Source organism: Trichomycterus rosablanca, chromosome 18 (genome assembly GCF_030014385.1).
Source record: "Trichomycterus rosablanca isolate fTriRos1 chromosome 18, fTriRos1.hap1, whole genome shotgun sequence".
NCBI classification, from domain to species: domain Eukaryota; kingdom Metazoa; phylum Chordata; class Actinopteri; order Siluriformes; family Trichomycteridae; genus Trichomycterus; species Trichomycterus rosablanca.
The window spans coordinates 13,390,585-13,414,998 of NC_086005.1; the positions used below are offsets into that span (position 1 = coordinate 13,390,585).

Genomic DNA, 24,414 nt, shown 5'->3' on the forward strand with positions numbered 1-24,414 from the left:
TTGTTTTTCACAACTGACCATGAAATGAGACATGCACCTGTGGGTCAAAGGCCATAATTAAAAAAAAAACAACAACAACACATTGCTGTTTTGTTGGTGCTGAAATACCCAAACGTTTCACTTGGCCATTTATTTCAACGCTGGCAATGTGGCATACATATGTTTTCTGTTTTCTTGTACACATCACAGATCAGGAAGATTTAAGTTTCCTCTGACTGGTCAGACTCTGCTGGCTTATAGCAAGGAGAGGAGACTACAGCGGCCATGGCCAAAAGCAAAGGGGAGAACCCACGCTCTCGCAACCAGGTGCAACGGATTCGTGAGAGCATCCAACTGCGCTCCCTTAAGGCTAAGAAAAAAGTGGAAGACATTACCAAAGATGACGTAAAGACCTTTCTGAGGAAGAATGCATTTGTGCTGTTTACTATTGGGGCAGTAGTTGTTGGTAAGTGTATTCTCTTGTTTCAGTAATCATAATGTATGGGTGCTTTGGATTGTGCTATGTTCAGTTTTAGCTTTAAATGTATAAAAAGTGGCTCTGTGATTTTCACCTGCAACTGCATAAACAGATTTTCTAATGTATTTATTTATTGTGATTTTAACGTCATGTTTTACACACTTTGGTTACATTCATGACAGGACAGGTAATTAATTACTGGTTACACAACATTTTTCAATTCACGAGTTTAATGTCAAACACAGTCATAGACAATTTCGTATCACCAATTCACCTCACTTGCATGGTTTTGGACTGTGGGAGGAAACCGGAGCTCCCGGAGGAAACCCACACAGACACAGGAAGAACATGCAAACTAGGGATCGAACCCAGGATCTTCTTGCCGTGAGGCAACAGTGCTACCCACTGAGCCACTGTGCTACTCTAGATTTTCCCTTAAAACAGACATAACAATAATATAAATTTGCTGAAAAATCCAATGGTTATAACTTAAATATTTTTGGGAAATTGCTATTTGCATTTGGGAGCTTGTTATGTTTTAATTTTTATATTAAAACTTAGGAATTTGTAGGAAGTTCCTTATATTAATTTAATGACACTTATTTTTACAATTAAAAATAAAATACACTATAACCTTTTCATGTAAGAGCCCTACTATAGCTATTTTGTGTTGTTGTTTATGTAATTAGCAAGAAACAAAATGTATCGAAGTAAAGAAAAATATGGGTGACGTTGCCTCACAGCACATTGGTGTTATGAATCTGGGTTCTTGACTTCACTCACTGTCTATAAAAAGTGTTATACATGAGTCAAGAGATTCTAAACTGACATTAGCTAGGGTCTTCCTTATCTTCAAGCAACATAAAAATCAAGAAGCTGTATTGATAAGTTTTTTTTTTATAAATAGGTATTATGCTTGGATTTGCGCTACGGCCATACAAGATGTCCTACAGAGAGGTGAAGTACTTCTCCTTTCCTGGAGAGCTCTTGATGCGCATGCTCCAGATGCTGGTCCTTCCCCTGCTAGTGTCAAGTCTGATCACAGGTTTGTATTTTTAAGTTTTTAAAAACACTGTTCCCACATACATGCATGTACTTTTGCATCTTGCATCTTGCATTAACTGAAACAGGAACAATCTAGCTCTGATTCATTAAAAATAGTCTCTGGGGTACTGCTGGTATTGTGTTGGGAAAATCATTGTATGGTGAGAAAACTTTATTGCTTCAGACTTGTTTGAATAACAACTGGATGCTTTCACATGCTGACTGAATTAATTGTGAATAAGGCTTATTGAGGCTAGAAATGAGATGATTGCATAGACGTATTAAAGTATTACTGCAGCCATTCATATTTAAATGGTGTGGATTGCAATAATTGGGTATAAAGTACTCTAAATTTATACTTGAGAAAAATTTATCACACTCTTGTGATAACTTACCAGTAAGAAAAATATTTTATAATAGTGAGTTAGTATTGTATAAATCTGAGTGGGCTCTTCTAGATCATTTATTTCAGTCACTTAGTGTGGATAAAATATCCTAAATTCTTTTAGATTAAGGTAAAATACTACAGTAAAACAATTGTGAAGATGATAACATAGTGCTGAACAGTCAGTAGGGTGGCCACTATCTTAATCTCAAAATATTGATTTATATAAGCTTTTTGTGACTAAATAATTGAAACATATCTTTGGTAATTTTCATATTACATTTAATCATTCAGACAAAATTCTGCCTCATCTAACATATAGACACGGGGAGTTAATTAAATTTGTTTAACATTTGAAGCCACTGTTTTGAAGTGTCTGTTTGATCTGCTTTTCTGGCACCAAGACAGTATCTTCATTGTGTTTGCCATATTAAAAATGTCAGGGAAGAACAAAGTGGAGGTTGCTGAGAGAAACTGCCCACTGACCATGTAGAGGCTTACTGTGGGTTTTGCTGCTAATCAAGTGTTGCGAAGTTCCTGTAGGGTTCCCCCATCCTATCGCCCCTCCTGCTTCATTTCATCCATATAAAAGATAGAAAGTGCCCTCAATAGAAGTCCCTGTTGTCTTAGATCATGCCATAATAGATACAACCATTCAGCATTAAAATCTTTACTACCCGCCAAGTATTTTCATCTTCTTGAAAATACTGGAAAATACTGTCTCTACTGCTGAAAAGCATCTCCGTAACATGACGCTCCAACCATCATATTTTACAGTGAGAATTGTCACTAGGATTTAGATTGTTATACAGTATTTAGAATTTAAGCCAACGTTTCTCTATACAGCTAGATCTAAATCTGCAGAAATATGTTAACATATTTTACCTTAAATTCAATAAAACAAGCCACTCAGGTGGCGCAGTGGTAAAACACGCTAGCACTTCAGAGCTGGGATTTCGAATACATTGTATCGAATCTCAGCTCTGCCATCCGGCTGGGCTGGGAATCTGCATAAACAACAACTGGCTAGGACAAGCTGGATAGGGACTCCTCATGACTGAGCGAATTACGAGTCGAGGAATAATGCTAATCAGGATGTGGCTCGCTGTGCACAAAGCTGATCTGCACATGAACTCGTTCTCCTCAACCGAGGCAGGGGTCAGCTCCAGTGGAGAGGAAGCATAACACAATTGGGTATAAATTGGACGCACTAAAATCGGGAGAAAAAAAGGGAGGAAATGCATTAAAAAAAATCAACCTTTATGCTGTAAGACATTGGATGTGGAACATACGTTTGTCCATAAACATCGACGTTGGTTCCAAATTTGGTTTGTTTGGAGATGTGTCCTGATAGAGGTAGTGTGCCTACAGTTTCATGTTTTTTTCACTTTTTTTATGATGGATTAAACTACATTCAGTGTCTGTATCCTTCTTTCAGATCAATGTTTGCTCCCTTTTTTATTATTAGATCACTGACTTTACTTTGTATTAATTTCTCCTGTGGACAAGGTAAATATACTATGTATTTTCTGTGAAGTAATTAAAAGCAGCTGAACCACATTTTTTTACTCAGGTATTAACTCGTAATATATGCGCTTAATCCTTTTAGACAATGTATTTTAGTCCTTCATCTTGCTTTCCAGAGGTCGACATTTAATGGCACGATTACGGGTGTTCAGGTGGCGCAGTGGTAAAACACGCTAGCACACCCGAGCTGACATTTTGAACTTGTTATTTTGAATTTCAGCTCTTCTATACAGCAGGCTGGGCGCCTAAATGAATAACGATTGGTTGATACAGGGTGGGAGCCGTGTGTCAGTTTCAGCTCCCCTCAACCAGGGTGGAGATGATCACCATTAGAGAGAAAGTGTAATGCAATTGGGTGATTGGAGAAAAACATCTAAAATTTAAACTTAAACAGGGCTACAGAAACAGACAAATGTCCTGTTCCTGCTTTTGCTGTTGTTTAGGGTTCAGCAAACCCTTGGTACTTTTACAAGTACCCTTTGTGCAACTGGAAACAGACAATAGCTCATTAGGTACAGTAAAGATTTCTGCATTTGGATGTGTGCACTATTATTCTATTATTCTGTAGGGGTACTTGTGCAATGGAAAAACAGTCTTTTTGAAGCAGCTTCATTTTGCTGAGGGCTAAAGAGGGGTGAGAGGGTGACATGTACAAGAGGGCTTTTTTGTCTCATCCACTCTTTGTAGTGTCTCACAGCTGAAACAAGCTGGTAGGTTTTTTTAAGCAAAAACTGGTGTTGCTGTGGAGATGCAGAGAGCCGCTGGGGTTTGGGCAGGTGGAGGAGTTTCCCAGCACTGGTAAAGAGAGACCAAAGGAAGCAGGGTTACAGAGGATGATAGGAGGAGGCCTGGAAAAGAACGTGGTGTGACCAAGAGAAACTGGCTGGAAAAGAATGCCACCAACAGGGCTGTCCACAACGCCATCTTTTTCTTTTACAGTCATTAACACATAACAGATTTCTGAAATGGTGAGCTAACTATGTTCTAGGGCAGTTCAATTGTTGTTTTTATACAATGGTCAAACAGACCCTTCAAAATTCCTTATAAAATTATTTTGTTCCTTGCCCAATTCTAAGCTCTGTCATTTCAACATTTTAAATTTCGGTACCGGCCCAAGTTTGTTTGTACTGGTTCAGGTGATACAGTTGCTTAAACATTAACTTTCCAACCGCTCAGGTGGTGCAGCGGTAAAAACACATGCTGGAACCAGACCTGGGATCTCGAATACATCGTATCGAGTGCCGGCTGGGCTGGCAAGCCACATGAACAACGTTTGGCCTGTTGTTCAGATAGGGGTGGGATATTAAAAGCCGGATAGGAAGTCTCTCATAACTAATGCAATTACGACCTCTGCTGGCTGATTGATGGTGTCTGCACAGAGACGGGAAAAGAGTGCTGTCAGGGTATGTCTCTCTGTACACAGTGCTGATGCGCATTGCACTTGTCAAAGTGTAGGTGACAAAAATGCATATGGCTGCTATCCATGTGTCGGAGGGGGCGTGGGTTGGCTTCGATCTCCTCGAACGGAGAGTGGATTGGCATTGGTGGAGAGGAAGCATGACGCAATCGGGCAATTGGACGCGCTAAAAAAGGGAGAAAAAGGAGAGAAAATGCATTTTATATATTAAAAGTACAAGGTCTCTTCGCCAAGTACGTGGTACAAGTACAAGTATGTGGTCTCTTCGCCAAGGTTGAGTTTAAATTCACTTTATACTTAAGGAACATTTATCTGAATTGTCACCACCAATAGACATTAAACCTGTTTTTAATAGCTGAGAATATGTGGACTGTACGTCAAGTCTTGCCAGAATTGTACCAGTTCTGTTAAGAAGAGTGGTCAAAGAGTGTCTAGCCTTGTAATGGAAGTTTGTTAATTATATTTACCTTTTCAGGCATGGCAGCACTTGACAGTCGGGCTTCAGGTAAGATGGGAATGCGAGCTGTGATTTATTACATGACTACGACGTTCATCGCTGTGTTCATTGGCATCATTATGGTCCTCATCATCCATCCTGGTAAAGGCTCAAAGGATGAGTTCACCCAGCAGCGGAAGATTGAGCAGGTCAGCCCAGCTGATGCCTTCCTGGACTTAATCAGGTACTGTATAACATTATAATGATAACTGATAGAATAATGAACATATAACTACATGTAAATGGCAGATACCAGATTGTTTTGGGTTCTTTCTCTTTCAGAAACATGTTTCCTCCCAACCTGGTTCAAGCTTGTACACAGCAGGTAAATATTTTATTTACTGATGTGTAACTACTTGTAGATCTTGTCTTGAAGACGTTTGGTCATTTCTTTTGTTTCATTAATCAATTGTTTGATTTGAAACTGTACCCATTGCTTTAGTCATGAGTCATGAGAGTATTTTCTCCAAAAGAGATGTTTCTTTGTATTTGTGGTCCCTGTTGCACATGAAACCAGTTTCTCATCAAATTTAATGAGGCAATACTATTCAAAGACCACACAAAGAGCTTTGCAGAGAATACATTATCACCCTTGGTTACACTCTGCTTCTGCAGAAGCTCTGACCTTTTATGGTGCGGTCATTTATAGCAGTTAAAGGCAGCGTTTTATCATTTTTACACTGGATTTAAGTAGTCATCTTTGAATGCTGAAGAATGAGGTACTAGTGTGCTTTAACATTTTGATTGTTTGAGTAGTAAACTTAACAGGATAGCTCTGTGTGTTTGAAATCACTCAAGCTTTGGCAGGACAGTAGTTATGCCATGGTTGAATGTTATGAAGGAGGGAGGGGGTACGGAAACCAAGAAATAGGGCACCGCTGGGGTCTTAACAATACAATGGGAGGCACAAACAGTGGGGCCGGACATTCTCTCCAGGAAGACACTGAAGCCAAATGGATCTTGGAGAAAGTGGTTTACTAAAATAAAAGGCAGCATTGTCTCTTGAAGATTTTTATAAATTAAAGAGCAAAAGGGGTCTCAAGTTCTGTATTTTTTATTCAAATGCTACTTTTATTTAGGTTTTTCAGTTTTCATATTAAGAGATAGCTATAATAATGGTATAATAGTGCTCATAAATATACATTAAGCAACTTAGATTTTTAATTTGTTGGTAAAGAGAATTCTTCATTATCAAGTTTTTATAACTTTAATTAATAATATAGTTATTATTATGGTGTCAAAAGAATAAAGGCTGCTGTGCAAAAAGGCACCAAATTTACAACTTAAAGATTTTAGCTTGCACTGCAGTCTCAAAGACAAAAGTAACATAAAGCATATTGGCACATCTGTCTTTGCTAAACCTCTACATAGTATGGCAGAATTAAATAGTAATGCCTAGTTCACACTACACGATTTTTGCCCTGATTTTCGCTTGCCGACTGGCTAGATTTGCTGGCTCAGGAGCAACTCGTTGACCGAAGAGAGATATCTAGCATGTCAAATATCTGGATCCGAGTCGCCCAACTGGCAGTGAGTACTATGTCGAACAGCCAGTGAAAACACAAGATACGGTGTGAGGGGAAACGCAGGGGAGGAGTTGTAAAAAGGTGGGACAGGGGCATAATATAGAACAATCCATGCTGTTCGCGTATCCAAATCCACTCAGTTTCATTAATTTTTTCTCCATGATTTTACGCTGCACATCAGCGCACAAACTTTGATCGCTCGCTACTTGTTGATGTGCATTTTTGGACGTGGTATCTTTAAACCTTTCGTCACTTCTCACATTTGTTTTCGTGACAAAACGTAGTTTGGGAGACCAGAGAAGCTCGCCTGTGATTCCAGTTGGTGATAGTTCGTGTAGTGTGAACCCCCCTATCCACACCGACCACACCGACTGAAAGACTCCCAATTACAAGAGATTCAGTTGTGTAGTGTGAACTGTATGGCAACCTGACGACTTGGAAAGTCATGTAGTGTGAACTTGGCATTAAATGTATTCTATTTGCAAAAGATGCAAATTGAGAGTATTTTCACTAGTGGTCTCATATTTTGGAGTCTGCATTGTCCTAATTCTAACTTTTTCTTCCACCCTGTACAGTTCAAAACAAATTACGTTAAAAGGATTGTTCATATAAAGGTGACTGTGAATGAGAGCTTGTTTAATATGACCAATGAAACTCAAGAGATTGCGCGAGAAGAGATCATCCCCATCTCTGGCACCACCAGTGGCGTCAACGCTCTCGGACTGGTCATGTTCTCCTTGTGTTTTGGTCTTATCATTGGGAATATGAAGGAAGAGGGCCAAGCACTCAGGAAATTCTTTGATTCCCTCAATGAGGCCATCATGCGTCTGGTTGCTATCATCATGTGGTGAGTGTTGGCATGCATGAGTCTAAATTAGAGGGATTAAAAAATTTTTCATGTTTAGCATTCCATAGGTGAATTAAAGATTTTGGGAGAGATAGCTGACCTCTTTTTCTAGCTTATGGGTATTTCAGAAACTGTAGAAAGCAATTGTTGATGTCCTCAACAAAAGAATCACATATTAATCCACGAATAATTACTTGCTCCTGTTGTTATAGGTATGCACCTATTGGTATTCTTTTTCTGATTGCTGGCAAAATTGTGGAAATGGACGACATCACAGAAATGGGAGGGCAGTTGGCCATGTACACTGTTACCGTCATCATAGGGCTCCTCATTCATGGCATGATTATCCTGCCCACCCTGTTTTTTGTTATCACACGAAATAACCCATTCATCTTCATCACTGGTTTAATACAGGCCCTAATCACTGCCTTGGGCACTTCATCCAGGTAAGACACAAATTAATTTCTCAGATGAAGAATCTTTCAAACAGATTTGAAAGCTAAAACGTTTGCTATGGTATTCTTTTTCTTCCCAGTTCAGCCACTCTGCCAATTACGTTCAAGTGCCTAGAGGAGAACAACAAAGTTGATAAAAGGGTGACCCGCTTTGTGCTGCCAGTGGGTGCCACCATCAACATGGATGGAACAGCACTGTACGAGGCATTGGCGGCCATCTTTATTGCCCAGGTCAACAACATGGACATGAACTTTGGGCAGATTATAACCATTAGGTGTGAATTTGCTTCAAATATTTTTGTCTAGCCCAGTAGAATTTGTTAATGACTTTACTTTCTAAACATTAATATATTGTACGTATTTTGTATTAATATATGTCAAGGTGAGTAAGGAAGCAAAAATACTACCAAAATTTTATAATATTATATTAAAAGTACATTTTTAAGTAAGGTACCTAAAAAGTATCCAGGTACTCATCCAAATAATGACATGAATGAAAGTAATACCTTTGACACCCCCAACCATATTACAATTTGCAGATATTACAATATGATGATTTCTGAAGCAAGTAATTAAAAAGAGACACTCCTGATTTCAGATATGGTAATTCTATATTTGTTTATTTTATTTTACCCATCAGACGTAGTGTTTGTGAGGGTCCCTTTTTTCTTCTAGCTGTCACTTTTCAAGTTTGGTGTAAACACCCCTGGGAAGTGTAGGTACAAGGTTTTTGATACAACAAAAGAACAAAGGTGGTCTGGGTTATGGCAGGATTATCCTTAACATAATCAGCCTATGTCGACAGTTAGTAAGCAAATTCAGGGTTGCTTTTATAGCATTAGTGAGCCCTGGCTGGCCTGGCTCAAATGAATTTTGTCATTATGTAATAATCATACCATACATTTATAAGAAATGTAGGCTATATACACACCGATCAGGGATAACATTATGACCACCTTCCTAATATTGTGTTGGTCCCCTTTTTGCTGCCAAAACAGCTTTGACCCGTCAAGGCATGGAGTCTGACACCTTTCTATCAGAACCAGCATTAACTTTTTCAGCAATTTGAGATACAGTAGCTCGTCTGTTGGATCGGACCACACGGGCCAGCCTTGGCTGTCCATGACCCTGTCGCCAGTTTACCACTGTTCCTTCCTTGGACCACATTTGATAGATACTGACCACTGCAGACCGGGAACACACCACAAAAGCTGCAGTTTTGGAGATGCTCTGACCCAGTCGTCTACCCATTATAATTTGGCCGGGTGCGTGTGCATCGCATACCTGGGGAACACATGGCAACAGGATGCACTATGGGAAGAAGGCAAGCCGGTGGAGGCAGTCTGATGCTTTGGGCAATGTTCTGCTGGGAAACCCTGGGTCCTGCCATCCATGTGGATGTTACTTTGACACGTACCACCTACCTAAGCATTGTTGCAGACCATGTACACTCTTTCATGGAAACAGTATTCCCTGATGGTTGTGGCCTCTTTCAGCAGGATAATGCGCCCTGCCACAAAGTAAAAAAGGTTCAGGAACGGTTTGAGGAGCACAACAATGAGTTTGAGGTGTTGACTTGGCCTCCAAATTCCCCAGATCTCAATCCAATCGAGCATCAGTGGGATGTGCTGGACAAACAAGTCCAACCCATGGAGGCCCCACCTCACAACTTACAGGAGTTGAAGGATCTGCTGCTAACATCTTGGTGCCAGATACCACAGCCCATCTTCAGGGGTCTAGTGGAGTCCATGCCTCGAAGGGGCAGGGTGGTTTTCGCAGCAAAAGGGGGACCAAAATAATATTAGGAAGGTGGCCATAATGTTATGCCTGATCAGTGTATATATTGTACATTGTTATATACATTGTTTTTAATTACCATTAGGATGCATTTTAAAAATCAGGTCCTGTTTTAAGACTATCAAATACAATATTGCTTCTGTTCAATGCTGCAGCATCACAGCCACCGCTGCCAGTATTGGAGCTGCTGGAATCCCTCAGGCTGGTCTGGTCACCATGGTCATCGTGCTGACCTCTGTGGGCTTGCCCACTGATGACATCAGCCTCATCATTGCAGTTGATTGGTTTCTGTAAGTACTCTCTACATCCTTCTCAGTTTTTGTACATTTAAAACGTTAAAATCACTGCCTATATTACACAAAACATTCAGCGGACTCGTTTATCTAAATGAATTAACAGCGGCATTAAATTGTGCTTTTTATTGGAACTTCTCATCCACACTACATTTTCTAACTCCTGCTTGATTTTTTTATGTATGTAGCCTAGTAACATACTTCAGTAAGCCCAGGGGTCTCGCTCCATATTTTCTTTTGGTGAATTTCATGTCATTTCAGCTGGTTTTAACATAGAAACATAATTAGGTTAGGCAAATTAATCATTACAAATAGAATCTCCTTCCAATAATTTACAGAGCTAATTGGATAGGAAAAAGTCTGAGCACTTAAACTAGGCTGGATACATTGAGAAAATCGTGCAAGTGGCCTCACACTAAAATACTATTTGCTGTACTGACAGGTAACTGGTTAAAATACACTGATCAGCCATAACATTAAAACCACCTCCTTGTTTCTACACTTACTGTCCATTTGATCAGCTCCACTTACCATATAGGAGCACTTTGTAGCTCTACAATTACTGACTGTAGTCCATCTGTTTCTCTGCATGCTTTGTTAGCCCCCTTTCATGCTGTTCTTCAATGGTCAGGACTTCCAGAGCAGAGCAGGTATTATTTAGGTGGTGGATCATTCTCAGCACTGCAGTGACACTGACATGGTGGTGGTGTGTTAGTGTGTGTTGTTTTGGTATGAGTGGATCAGACACAGCAATGCTGGTGGAGTTTTTAAATACCGTGTCCACTCACTGTCCACTCTATTAGACACTCCTACCTAGTTGGTCCACCTTGTAGATGTAAAGTCAGAGACGATCGCTCATCTATTGCTGCTGTTAGAGTTGGTCATCTTCTAGACATTCATCAGTGGTCATAGGACACTGCCCACAGGGCGCTGTTGGCTGGATGTTTTTGGTTGGTGGACTGTTTTTAGTCCAGCAGTGACAGTGAGATGTTTAAAAACTCCAGCAGCGCTGCTGTCTTATCCACTCATACCAGCACAACACACACTAACACACCACCACCATGTCAGTGTCACTGCAGTGCTGAGAATGATCCATCATTACATAATACCTGCTCTGTAGTGGTCCTGTGGTGGTCCTGACCATTGAAGAACAGGGTGAAAGCAGGCTAAAAAAAAGCATGCAGAGAAACAGATGGACTACAGTCAGTAATTGTAGAACTACAAAGTGCTTCATGCATCATCATGGATGGAGTTTATCAATTAATTTTCAGGGGGCAGATGAACCAAAAATACTACTGTATAGCATCATTAATGTACACGGGCGATCCCCAGGTGGGGCGGTCTGGGTCCTTTTTGTGTGGGTGGAGTTTGCATGTTCTCCCCATGTCTGCATGGGTTTCCTTCGGGAGCTCCGGTTTCCTCCCACAGTCCAAAGACATGCAAGTCAGGTGAACTGGAGATACAAAATTGTCCATGACCGTGTTTGACGTTAAACTTGTGAACTGATGAATCTTGTGTAAACAGTTTCTGTCATGAATGTAACCAAAGTGTGTAAAAGATGATGTAAAAATCTTAATAAGTAATAAATAAATCACCAAATTACATCTACATAAATTCTAGATGACATTTTAAGGACTGCATAATCAAATAGTACAGGTACTAGTCTGGCCTGTCTATAGTCCAGACCTGTCTCCCATTAAAAAGTGTGGATCATTATGATGCATGGTTGATGCTGTATGGTTACATAGCTAAAGACTTTCATAGTAGGACAATGGCATAAAATTGAATTTAGTTTAAGGTACAGCTTTTTGTGCATTCAAAAATGCTATGGAAGGTGCCGTCTGTCGGGCACAATTGGCAGTGTCTGCAGCAGACACAGTTCTACTAGGGCGGGATGACCGGACTATGTGGGTGGGGTCTTCAAACGCTGTGTAAGGACCCTGATTGGCAGATAGAGAGGCGCCTGTGCAAAGTGCCTAGGTGAAAAAGGGTTCCTCTAAGGGCTGCGTGCGGTTGGAGGAGGCATGAGCAGCAATATACCCACCTCGACTGCAATCAGGGATCCCCCAGCAGTGGAAGACAAATTGACTATGCTAAATTGGGAGAAAATGGGAGAAAATGCATAAATAAAATAGAAATAAATGCTGTGGAAGTCCCTGTAACAAAGATATTGTTGCCCTTCTTTTACTTAATTTACAAAAGCAGCAGCGAAGTTCATAACTATTAACGATTAAATTAGATCTGATGAAGAATTGGTAAAAAGCTTGTAAGTTACACATAAATTACCAACTAAATTTAAGATACATTGAATATTGGCTGTACATTTGCTAACATACAGTAGCTTAGATTATGACATTGCTAAAAACTACAGATAAGAAAAAAACCATTTGGGATTAAGCAAACATTGGGTAATACTTACCATAAAACAGGCATGAAAACAATAGGCTGAAAACTGAAGTTTAAAATCAAACTGTTGTTTGAAACCACAGCTTTGCAACCAGTTTGTTTTGTGGTTTGACCCTTCTGTACATTCATCTGATTATAGCAAATGGCAAGTCTTTAAACTATGAATTCTCAACAATGTGCATTCCAGGGTACATTAAGGTGCCAACTGTACTTGATGAATATAAATATCACACCAAACTCAATACCACAGCACTGACTTTGCATTTGTCTTCTTGAGTATATAGAGCAACAAAGAATCAGATTTTAATTGCAGAACTTTGTTAAAGATGGCATCTTCAACTCGCTTGCTCTGTTTGACAGGGACCGATTACGCACAACGACCAATGTGCTGGGTGATTCAATAGGAGCTGGCATCATAGAGTTCCTGTCCAAAGATGAACTGCAAAATAGTGATGTTGAGATGGGCAACTCTGTAGTGGAGGAGAATGAGGTGAAGAAGCCCTACCAGAAGATTCCTCAGGAGAATGAGTATGAGAATGAGAAAACTCCAGACAGTGAAACCAAGATGTAGTAGTGATCTGTACCCAAGCATGGAATTATTTTGTTTCTTATTGTATTGGTGTCTATATGTGTCTATATGAGTAAGACAGATATTCCTTTTCTCATTGGCTATTTTGAGCCCTTGTTAGCACCTGGACAGAAAAAATATGTGTCATTTGTTTCTTAATACATGGTTATCTGGCTTATAACAGCACCAGTTCTGTTAGGATAATTTTGTTTGATTGATTCCACCATTGTGTAGAGATTCTGTCCGTTTTGGTCCACTCTAGAATTCAGGTGAAGTTTGTGGGTGTTTAGTATACTGTGTCTGCTGGGTCTGGTGATTTGTCTGGCCAGGTAAACTGACCCATGTACAGTGGTTATCCAGTGGAACATGGATGTGGATATCCTGAGTTCTGCCTTGACACAAGGCACAAAAGCAACATATAACGGTAAACATGATCTCTGCCCCATGCACCATACCCAAGCTGATTGAGAAGGGCCGCAGGCTACTTTATGCACTCTCTTGCACGCGTGCAGCTACCTGGTCAACTGCATCTTCACATCAACCACTGGCAGATTCTTAAAGGCTTTATGCATATACAGTATTTCTTCTGCTTCTGCCACCACTTTGATCACCTCAACCAACCAGACAGTCTGAGTCACCCTCTTCCAATGTCAAGGAGGTTATTTTTGTGGCCTTCCATCTGTCAGATACAACCAAGGGTGTTTGTAGAGTGCCCAGCCAGGCCTGTGGCGCTACTAAACCCAGGTCTGAGGAAGGATGGGCTAGCATATAGACGACTTCACCACCACACTTCACTTAGAACAAAAATAGAACGTAAGTGGCAAACCTTCCTGCTGGCACAACAAATTAACACAATCCAGTTGGAATGATTAACTGGGTTTCTGGGTTTTCTGGCATAATTACTCACTCATTTGATCACATCTCAGCCTCAGCATCATCTACAATCCAGTAATAGAATCACTTATGTAGCATACACTCAGGCTTAGTTGTTTTTGCTCATGTGTTTGCTCTGCTGAGCAGTCCTTCATTAAATGATTTTAGTAATCTCTTCTTGTTCTGCATCAGTTTCCAGCCAGTAAGTGTAAAAGGTGAGGTTTGTCATTGAGCAAATAACATCTATGTTATTGACTATGATAAACTGACCAGCAGCTTCCTTTTGACAGGTGTCCTTTTTACACAAATCTTAAAGTCAGGCTAATAACTAACGATCCAGTTTATTATTCTACAGGTCTTTAAACTAATTAAACTGTAATTAGTGGCTGTGGATATTTTTTTGTCTGGGGAGCTTATATCTGTGATACCTCAATTGTTGATTCATTCTTTTTTTTCATAGGCACTGAAAATTAATTAAGGTCATGCTGGAATTTGAAGGTCATGGTATGGCAGAAGGTTTGGATAGGTGAATAAAGGTGGTTGATTAAAAGGTAAAGTAAGACATGATTAAACTGCATTTAAATGTTGAAGTAGGTTTGGCAAGAAATAATTAATTATATACTTTTTTATACTTTATTTATGTTGGGCACAGCTACAGTCAATTATAATGCCCAACAAAGAATTAGAAGGACATGCAACAACGTTAAATTATTATCACGATTTACACCAACACTAATAATCTGATTTTTATGATAAACTTATATAATATAATTTCAAAGTAAACTATATACAGTATATTCTGTTTCACTTATTTAGTCACAAAACAAAGAACAGTTGCAAAAATCATTTAAATCTCAAGATTGACATTAAATACATGTCCATTACAAGTATTTTATTTTATATATTCTTAATTCTTTATTATAATTAACTCTGTAATTATAATTTACCATCACTGGCACAGGTGACTTGATTTCAAGTTTCCCAAAGCATTTCACTTTAGGTGGATTTGCAGCAGGACCAAAACAGCAGCTGATTCAGCCATTCAGAGTTATGTTTGACATTTTCATTTTCTAATATCCAACACTATATAGGATAGGATTTTTTGCCTGTTTGTGAATCATATAAGAGTCTCTCATATTGCCACTGTTTATGAAACCAATGGTTAATAACACAAGAAAAAACTAGCTTAATAGGTCTCTGGTTTCCATCAGGTAGTTGATAGTAGTTTTTTTTTTTTCACTGTCTTTTGTTGTAATGCTGGATCAAAATCTGTACATTATTTTGATAAATATACTTATTAAAGTGTTGACATATTTTTTTGCTCTTTAGGACAATTTGGTAGCCAATATAAGACTCTGAAATACTACACGTTTGCTGCCATTTGCTAACATAAATAGGGAAAGAACATATATGTAGATTTAATTAATTAATTGTAATTACTATACTAAATATAGTAAATATAGTAAACTGAGCTGGAACAATGTTGTTTTTAGAACTGGCAAATTCAGTATATAAATAAGCTACTAACTTTTTAAAATGGAAACGGTGATTTTGCATTTCTTTTTGTGCTGTATCTACAGGGATGTTGTTTATTTTGTTAGATATTTGCCCTTGGATTCAGATAAAAAGCTATACAGAATAAATAAAACTGTAGGTTTGTCTATGGTAAATATAGTTTTGAATAAAACTGAAAAAAGATTTTGAATTGCTTGTGTGTATTTTACTGGAAAACAACAGGGTTAATAAAAGTGGTTTTAAGGAACGCTGCATGTTTGATAAGGATATTATTGTGTTAGTGGATTAGTTATTACTAAACTAATCCATCCCTTTAAAATGACAGACTTTTCATTTTAAACAGAAGAGGGTATTTATGCAATGACATGAGGAAACTTATAATGCATTGGAGGTTAATTGAGACTTCATTGGTACTCCAGACTCACTAAATAAATGATTTAACAAAATGTATCCGCCCTAAGTACCCCTTTAAGATTTTAGATAGAAGGTAGAATAGAATGCCTTTATTTGTCATATATACATATACAGATGTACAGTACAACAAAATTCTTTATTCGCATAACCCAGCTTGTTTGGAAGCTGGGGTCAGAGCGCAGAGTCAGCCATTGTACGATGCCCCGGAGCAGAGTTATTAGAGCACCAGTTTTGTTAGATTGAATGGCAGAGCTGGGATCCAGTCACTGTTGGGCCCTTAAGCAAGGCCTAACTTTACATTACATAGCTTAACCTATGGCTAACCTTACAATAAACTTCTGTTGAAAAAGGACCATTTAGCGTTTTCTGGTCAGGGTTGCAGTGGGTCCTGTGTCAGGGCACTTACTAATTGCAAAGCAACACACCCAGTTGGACAAGATATCCAACTCATTATAGACGGTGATGAGATGTGAGGATCCAACCGAGTCTGTTCCCATCCATGTTGTTGTGCGCCACCCACTTTAACAACAGCTGCTTAGTAGTTAAGGCACAGAACCAGTAATCAGAAGGTCACTGGTTTAAAGCCCCACCACTGCCAGGTTGCTGCTGTTGGGCCAATGAGCAAGGCCCCCTCAATAGCTCATACTATATTCTGTCACAGTACTGTAAGTCGCTTTGGATAAAGGTGTCTGCGATATGCCAAAAATGTAAATGTAATGTAAATGCTACATGCTGTCTATTATCATTACCCTTCATCATATTCTTCATAATATTACAACTATTATTGTTACTATATTGTTTAACAGCTACAAGGAAACTTTACATAAGGTAATCAGGTATCACTTTTGGGACAGCTGAGCCCTGGGCAATAATCCCAAGTCAATAATTCCAGAAACGATCTTTAAATATAAATTGTAAGCAATGTGAATTTTTTAAATAAGATCATGCAAATGATTAATAAATAATTAAATGTTAACTCATATGCCAGGTGGCACAATGGGTAGCACTGTCATTTCACAGAAAGAAGGTTCTGGGTTAGATTCACAGGTGGAGCGGTCCAAATCCTTTCTGTGTGGAGTTTCTGCGTGTTCTCCCGTGTCTGTGTGGGTTTCCTCGAGGTGCTCCAGTTTCCTCTCGCAGTCCAATGACATGCAGTCAGGTTAATTGGAGATGCTAAAACTGCCCTAGGTTTGAGTGAGTGTGTGTGTGTGTTTACCCTGTGATGGACAGGCAATCCGTCCAAGGTGTTTCCTACCTTTTGCCCAGTGAATCGTTCCCACTGTGACCTTGAATAGGATTTTGTGTAGCAGTTTTATTTTTTAAGGTTTTTCACTTGGGGTGGTACGGTGGCTTAGTGGGTAGCACTGTTGCCTCACAGCAAGAAGGTCCTGGGTTTGATTCCCAGGTAGGGCAGTCCGGGTCCTTTCTGTGTGGAGTTTGCATGTTCTCCCCATGTCTGTGTGGGTTTCTTCCGGGAGCTCCAGTTTCCTCCTACAGTCCAAAGACATGCAAGATCGTCCATGACTGTGTTTGACATTGAACTTGTGAACTGATGAATCTTTTTTTTTTTATCTATTCCCCCCCCCCCCCCCCCCCCCCCCCCCAATTTTTCTCCCCTATTCTAGTCGTGTCCAATTACCCTGATTGCGTTCTCTATACTGGTTCGACCCTTCACCATTGACTGAGGATGCCTCTCAACTGACTTGCGCCCCCTCCGGTACGCAATCAGTACAGACTGCATTTTTCACCTGCACGAGTCGAGTTCATACACTAATGGACGCTGTGTACGGAGGGTCACACCCCCATCAGCATTATTCCTTAGCCCTGTGCAGGCACCATCAGTCAGCCAGCAGGGGCCGCACTTGTACCAGTTATGAGGACCTATGATCCGACTCTCTACCCTATAACCCTGAACAACAGCCAATCGTTGTTCATGCTGCCGCCCAGCCCAGTCGGAGAGGTAGAGTCGACATTCGATGCAATGCATTTAGTACCCCAACTCTGGTGCGCTAGCGTACTTTACCGCTGCATTCATTCAACTAATGTAACACACTAAAGACTGATACTATTACTTTTACTACCACCTTGTGGACAAGATGAGCACACTAGACCTGCCAGTTTACACAAAAATGAGGGATCACCAGATTCCTGCTCTCACAGCTTTTATTCACATAATGCATCTTCTGTAGTGTGATTCTAAATGGGTACTTATGCATTACATGCTTTCTATCGAGCAGTGATATGATGCTAGATGTAAAAATCAGGAAATGTCCTGCCAACTGCAATAAAGACTTGCATTCTTATACTAAACTGGGTTGTGCAGACCTTGGTTTGATTCTTTCCTCTGTTTGCGGTTTGGGTGGGTTCATATTTTATTCCAGTGTCTGTATGGGTACTCTTGACCAGTAACAGATTAGCATGTAACTAACCCACTGCAACTAACCCACTGCAACAGTACCACTGGGATAAAAAAGGCCCTGTACAGTAGTTACAGTGTTGTTCTCCAATACATCTAGTAATTGTGGCCAAGTTCCATTTGTTTCATTACTACAGAACAACCCTTTGTATGGCTTTGACTTCATTGTACATGTGATGAACAACAAAGTTCAGTTTAAAACTGTCATTTTTGGTCAATCACAGCAGCCTCTAAGCCCACAGTAATAAGTTGCTCACTTGCAACATAATTCAGCGGCTTCTAATTCACGGCAAATATGTTTTTAGTCGTTCTTGGTTTACATTTTACCTTTTTAGCTGAAGGTGACAGATCAGGTTTTTTTTTTGCCTGTCCCTGAAAAAAGACAACTGTGTTTCAAGTTGTGAAAATCTATTATCTGCTTTCTGAACTGTCCAGAGTTTTCTAGACATTGTTTCACTGTGGTGCATGTGGAGTAGTCATCAGCTGTAGTCACACAATCACTAATGGACTTACAAGACCATGCTGCAAAGTTAAATTACATTTTAGAAAATTTTAACACTTTGTATCTTTGAGATTAAAACAATATATATACACACAATTACCTTATATAAGAACTTACAGAAAAAGACGTAAAGCTGCAAAATCATTAAATTTTAAGACATTTATAACAAACTTTACAAGTGTATGTAAACATATGCCTTAAACTCTATACTCTACAAGACTCTATAACTCTATAAGTCTCTATTAAAATGGTAAAGAATGGTTAATAATATTGTGTCTAGTCTAGTAATTTTGATAAGTTTTGCCACTGAATAATACTTAATTATTCATATTTACATTTTAACTCTGTATGTAAGGGTATCAAACTGCACATTTTCTTTACAAATACTTGTGACTGGAGTGGTATCCTTAAGAGTATATCATTTATACTTCTGGCTATAATATATATATATATATATATATATATATATATATATATATATATATATATATACTGGACTTAAGGGACCAATTTTGTACCTCAGTGAAGTATACATCAACAGTAACATTTTCTTTCATACGGTGCATCTGATTAGAATGTGAAAAGTAGCTCTAAGAGCAGAACTGTAAATCTGGGTGCATTATCTGGGTAACTGACATAAAAAAAATGTGATAGCCTTTTTTTTAAGCGACCCACATTTTTACCATGATTTTTTACGCGACCAGGCAATACAATGCATCTCACTTTCTCTATGATGTAACATAAAGCCTCCACAAGGGGGCGTTCGCATACAAGTTTATTTAAAGATTATTAAATAACATGTTTAAAAGCATTACATGTTTGAAAACCCTGGCCTAACAAGTTTCAGTCCGTGTTTCTGGTAATGTGTTGCACTTTCACATTTCTAACGCAAGAGGGTGGAATCGAGCTGCTTACGAAAATTAGTTACCCTCATATTTCTAACTTGTAATACGTCACACATTACACGAAGTAATTCATTATAAATACGTTTGAAAGTGTATGCATACACCGATCAGCCATAACATTAAAACCACCACCTTGTTTTTACACACACTGTCCATTTTATCAGCTCCACTTACCATATAGAAGCACTTTGTAGTTCTTCAATTACTGACTGTAGTCCATCTGTTTCTCTACATATCTTTTTAGCCTGCTTTCACCCTGTTCTTTATGGGTCAGGACCCCCACAGAGTAGGTATTATTTGGGTGGTGGATGATTTTTCAGCACTGCAGTGACACTGACATGGTGGTGGGGTGTTAGTGTGTGTTGTGCTGGTATGAGTGGATCAGACACAGCAGTGCTGCTGGAGTTTTTAAATACCGTGTTCACTCACTGTACACTCTATAGACACTACTACCTAGTTGGTCCACCTTGTAGATGTCATACCTTAACAGACCTTAACATACCTTACTAGACCTTGACATACCTTAACAGACTTTAACAGACTTTACTAGAACTTAACAGAAAATATTAGACTTTAACAGACCTTAATAGACCTTACTGAACCTTAACAGACCTTACTAGACCTTAATAGATCTTTGTAGACCACAACAGACCTTACTAGACCTTAACAGACTTTAACAGACTTTACTAGACCTTAACAGACCTTATTAGATCTTAACAGACCTTAATAGAACATCCTAGACTTTGCTAGACCTTAACAGACCTTACTAGATTATAACAGACCAACACAGACCTTAATAGATCTAAGACCTTACTGGACCTTAACAGACTTTAATACACCTTAACAGGCCTTACTGGACCTTAACAGGCCTTTCTGGACCTTAACAGAGCTTACCAGACCTTAACAGACCATACTGGACCTTCACAGACCTTAATGGACCTTAACAAACCTTACTGGACCTAAACAGACTTTAATAGACCTTAACAGGCCTTACTACACCTTAACAGGTCTTAATGAACCTTAACAGGCCTTACTAGATCCTAACAGACCTTACTGGACCTTAACAGACCTTATTGGACCCTAACAAGCCATACTAGACCTCAACAAAACTTACTGGACCTTAACAGACCTTAATGGACCCTAAAATACCTTATTGGACCTTAACAGACCTTACTGGACCTTTACAGGCCATACTAGACTTTAACAGGCCTTACTGGACCTTAACAGACCTTACTGAGCCTTAACAGACCTTACAAGAACTTAACAGACCTTCCTGGACCTTAACAAGCCTTAATAGACCTTAAAAGACCTTACTAGACGTTAACAGGCCTTAATGGACATTAACAGACATTATTAGACCTTAACAGGCCTTAATGGACTTTAAAAGGCCTTACTGGACCTTAACAGGCCTTACAACACCTTAACAGGCCTTAATGGACATTAACAGACATTATTAGACCTTAACAGGCCTTAATGGACTTTAAAAGGCCTTACTGGACCTTAACAGGCCTTAAAACACCTTAACAGGCCTTTCTGGACCTTGACAGGCTCCACTGGACCTTAAAAGACCTTAATAGACCTTAACAGACCTTACTGGATCTTAACAGACCTTACTGGATCTTAACAGACCTTAATGGACCCTAACAGACCTTACTGGACCTTAACAGACCTTACTGGACCTTAACAGGCCATACTAGAACTTAACAGGTCTTAAGGAACCTTACCAGACCTTAATAGACTTTACTGGACCTTAACAGGCCTTACTAGACCCTAACAGACCTGACTTGACCTTAACAGACCTTACTGGACCTTAACAAGCCATACTAGACCTTAACAGACATTTATATACCTTAACAGACCTTACTGGACTTTAAAAGACCTTCCTGGACCTTAACAGACTTTAATGGACCCTAACAGACCTTACTGGACCTTAACAGACCTTAACAGGCAATACTAGACCTTAACAGACCTTGCTGGACCTTAACAGACCTTCCTGGACCTTATCAAACCTTACTGGACCTTACAAGACCTTACTACACCTTAACAGGCCTTACTGGACCTTAAAAGACGTTACTGGACCTTAACAGGAGTTACAAGACCTTAACAGACCTTACTGGACCTTAACAGACCTTACTAGACCTTAGAAGGCTTTACTGGACCTTAAAAGGCCTTACTGGACCTTAAAAGACTTTACTATACCTTAACAGGTCTTAAAAGACTTTAACAGACCTTACTGGACCTTAACAAACCTTAATAGACCTTAACTGATCTTACAGGACCTTAACAAACCTTACTGGACCTTACCAGACCTTAATACACCTTAACAGGCCTTACAGGACCTTAACAGATTTTACTAGATTTAACAGGCGTCACTAGACCTTAACAGGCGTTACTAGACCTTAACAGGCCTTACTGGGCCTTAACAGGCCTTACAACACCTTAAAAAGCCTTACTTGACTTTAACAGGCCTTAATGGACATTAACAGACCTTAATAGACCTTAACAGGCCTTACTGGACCTTAACAGGTCTTACTACACCTTAACAGGCCTTACAGGACCTTAAAAGACTTTACTAGACCTTAACAGGCCTAACAGGACCTTAACAGGACTTAATAGATCTTATCAGACCTTACTAGACCTTAACAAGCCTTGCTGGACCTTAACAGGCCTTACTGGACCTTAAAAGGCCTTAATGGACTTTTAAAGGCCTTTCTAGACCTTAACAGGCCTTAATGGACCCTAACAGGCCTTACTGGACCTTAACAGTCCTTACTGGACCTTAACAAGCTCTACAGGACCTTAACAGACCTTACCAGACCTTAACCGGCTTTACTGGACCCTAACAGACATTAATGGACCTTAAAAGTCTTTACAGGACCCTAACAGACCTTACTGGACCTTAACAGACCATAATGGACCCTAACAGACCTTACTGGACCTTTACAGGCCATACTAGACTTTAACAGGCCTTAATGGACATTAACAGACATTATTAGACCTTAACAGGCCTTAATGGACTTTAAAAGGCCTTACTGGACCTTAACAGGCCTTACTGGACCTTATCAGACCTTACTAGATCTTACCAGGCCTTTCTGGACCTTGATAGGCTTCACTGGACCTTAAAAGACCTTAATAGACCTTAACAGACCTTACTGGATCTTAACAGACCTTACTGGATCTTAACAGACCTTAATGGACCCTAACAGACCTTACTGGACCTTAACAGACCTTACTGGACCTTAACAGGCCATACTAGAACTTAACAGGTCTTAAGGAACCTTACCAGACCTTAATAGACTTTACTGGACCTTAACAGGCCTTACTAGACCCTAACAGACCTGACTTGACCTTAACAGACCTTTCTGGACCTTAACAAGCCATACTAGACCTTAACAGACATTTCTATACCTTAACAGACCTTACTGGACTTTAAAAGACCTTCATGAACCTTAACAGACTTTAATGGACCCTAACAGACCTTACTGGACCTTAACAGACCTTAACAGGCAATACTAGACCTTAACAGACCTTGCTGGACCTTAACAGACCTTCCTGGACCTTATCAAACCTTACTGGACCTTACAAGACCTTACTACACCTTAACAGGCCTTACTGGACCTTAAAAGACGTTACTGGACCTTAACAGGAGTTACTAGACCTTAACAGACCTTACTGGACCTTAACAGACATTACTAGACCTTAGAAGGCTTTACTGGACCTTAAAAGGCCTTACTGGACCTTAAAAGACTTTACTATACCTTAACAGGTCTTAAAAGACTTTAACAGACCTTACAGGACCTTAACAAACCTTACTGGACCTTACCAGACCTTAGTACACCTTAACAGGCCTTACAGGACCTTAACAGATTTTACTAGATTTAACAGGCGTCACTAGACCTTAACAGGCGTTACTAGACCTTAACAGGCCTTACTGGGCCTTAACAGGCCTTACAACACCTTAAAAGGCCTTACTTGACTTTACCAGGCCTTAATGGACATTAACAGACCTTAATAGACCTTAACAGGCCTTACTGGACCTTAACAGGTCTTACTACACCTTAACAGGCCTTACAGGACCTTAAAAGACTTTACTAGACCTTAACAGACCTAACAGGACCTTAACAGGACTTAATAGATCTTATCAGACCTTACTAGACCTTAACAAGCCTTGCTGGACCTTAACAGGCCTTACTGGACATTAAAAGGCCTTAATGGACTTTTAAAGGCCTTTCTAGACCTTAACAGGCCTTAATGGACCCTAACAGGCCTTACTGGACCTTAACAGTTCTTACTGGACCTTAACAGTCCTTACTGGACCTTAACAGGCTCTACAGGACCTTAACAGACCTTACCAGACCTTAACCGGCTTTACTGGACCCTAAAAGACATTAATGGACCTTAAAAGTCTTTACAGGACCCTAACAGACCTTACTGGACCTTAACAGACCATAATGGACCCTAACAGACCTTACTGGACCTTAACAGACTTTAATGGACCTTAACCGGCCATACTAGACCTTAACAGACCTTAATTTACCTTAACAGACCTTACTGGACCTTAACAGACCTTA

General features: G+C 39.6%; 1 protein-coding gene across 4 annotated transcripts; it reads left to right on the plus strand.

The window, feature by feature from the left end:
- Positions 1-264: 264 nt before the first annotated feature.
- Positions 265-13,233, plus strand: slc1a3b (solute carrier family 1 member 3b). 4 transcript variants are annotated; one of them, XM_063013629.1, is made up of 9 exons: positions 265-445; positions 1,365-1,502; positions 5,306-5,510; positions 5,609-5,651; positions 7,428-7,699; positions 7,912-8,145; positions 8,235-8,429; positions 10,107-10,241; positions 13,011-13,233. In XM_063013629.1, the coding sequence occupies exons 1-9, from the start codon at positions 265-267 to the stop codon at positions 13,219-13,221; spliced, it is 1,614 nt and encodes a 537-aa protein (XP_062869699.1). In that variant the 3' UTR covers positions 13,222-13,233. The 4 variants fall into 4 exon arrangements, with proteins under 4 accessions (XP_062869699.1, XP_062869702.1, XP_062869701.1 ...); XM_063013632.1 differs by lacking the exon at positions 10,107-10,241; XM_063013631.1 differs by lacking the exon at positions 1,365-1,502.
- The last annotated feature ends 11,181 nt before the right edge of the window (positions 13,234-24,414 follow it).

Bases quoted from the DNA above. Each gene is read 5' to 3' on its own strand.
- slc1a3b (XM_063013629.1), top strand. From the start codon at position 265: ATGGCCAAAAGCAAAGGGGAGAACCCACGCTCTCGCAACCAGGTGCAA. The intron at 1,503-5,305 runs GTTTGTATTTTT...TTACCTTTTCAG, and splicing joins AGTGTCAAGTCTGATCACAG to GCATGGCAGCACTTGACAGT. The intron at 8,430-10,106 runs GTGTGAATTTGC...TCAATGCTGCAG, and splicing joins GGGCAGATTATAACCATTAG to CATCACAGCCACCGCTGCCA.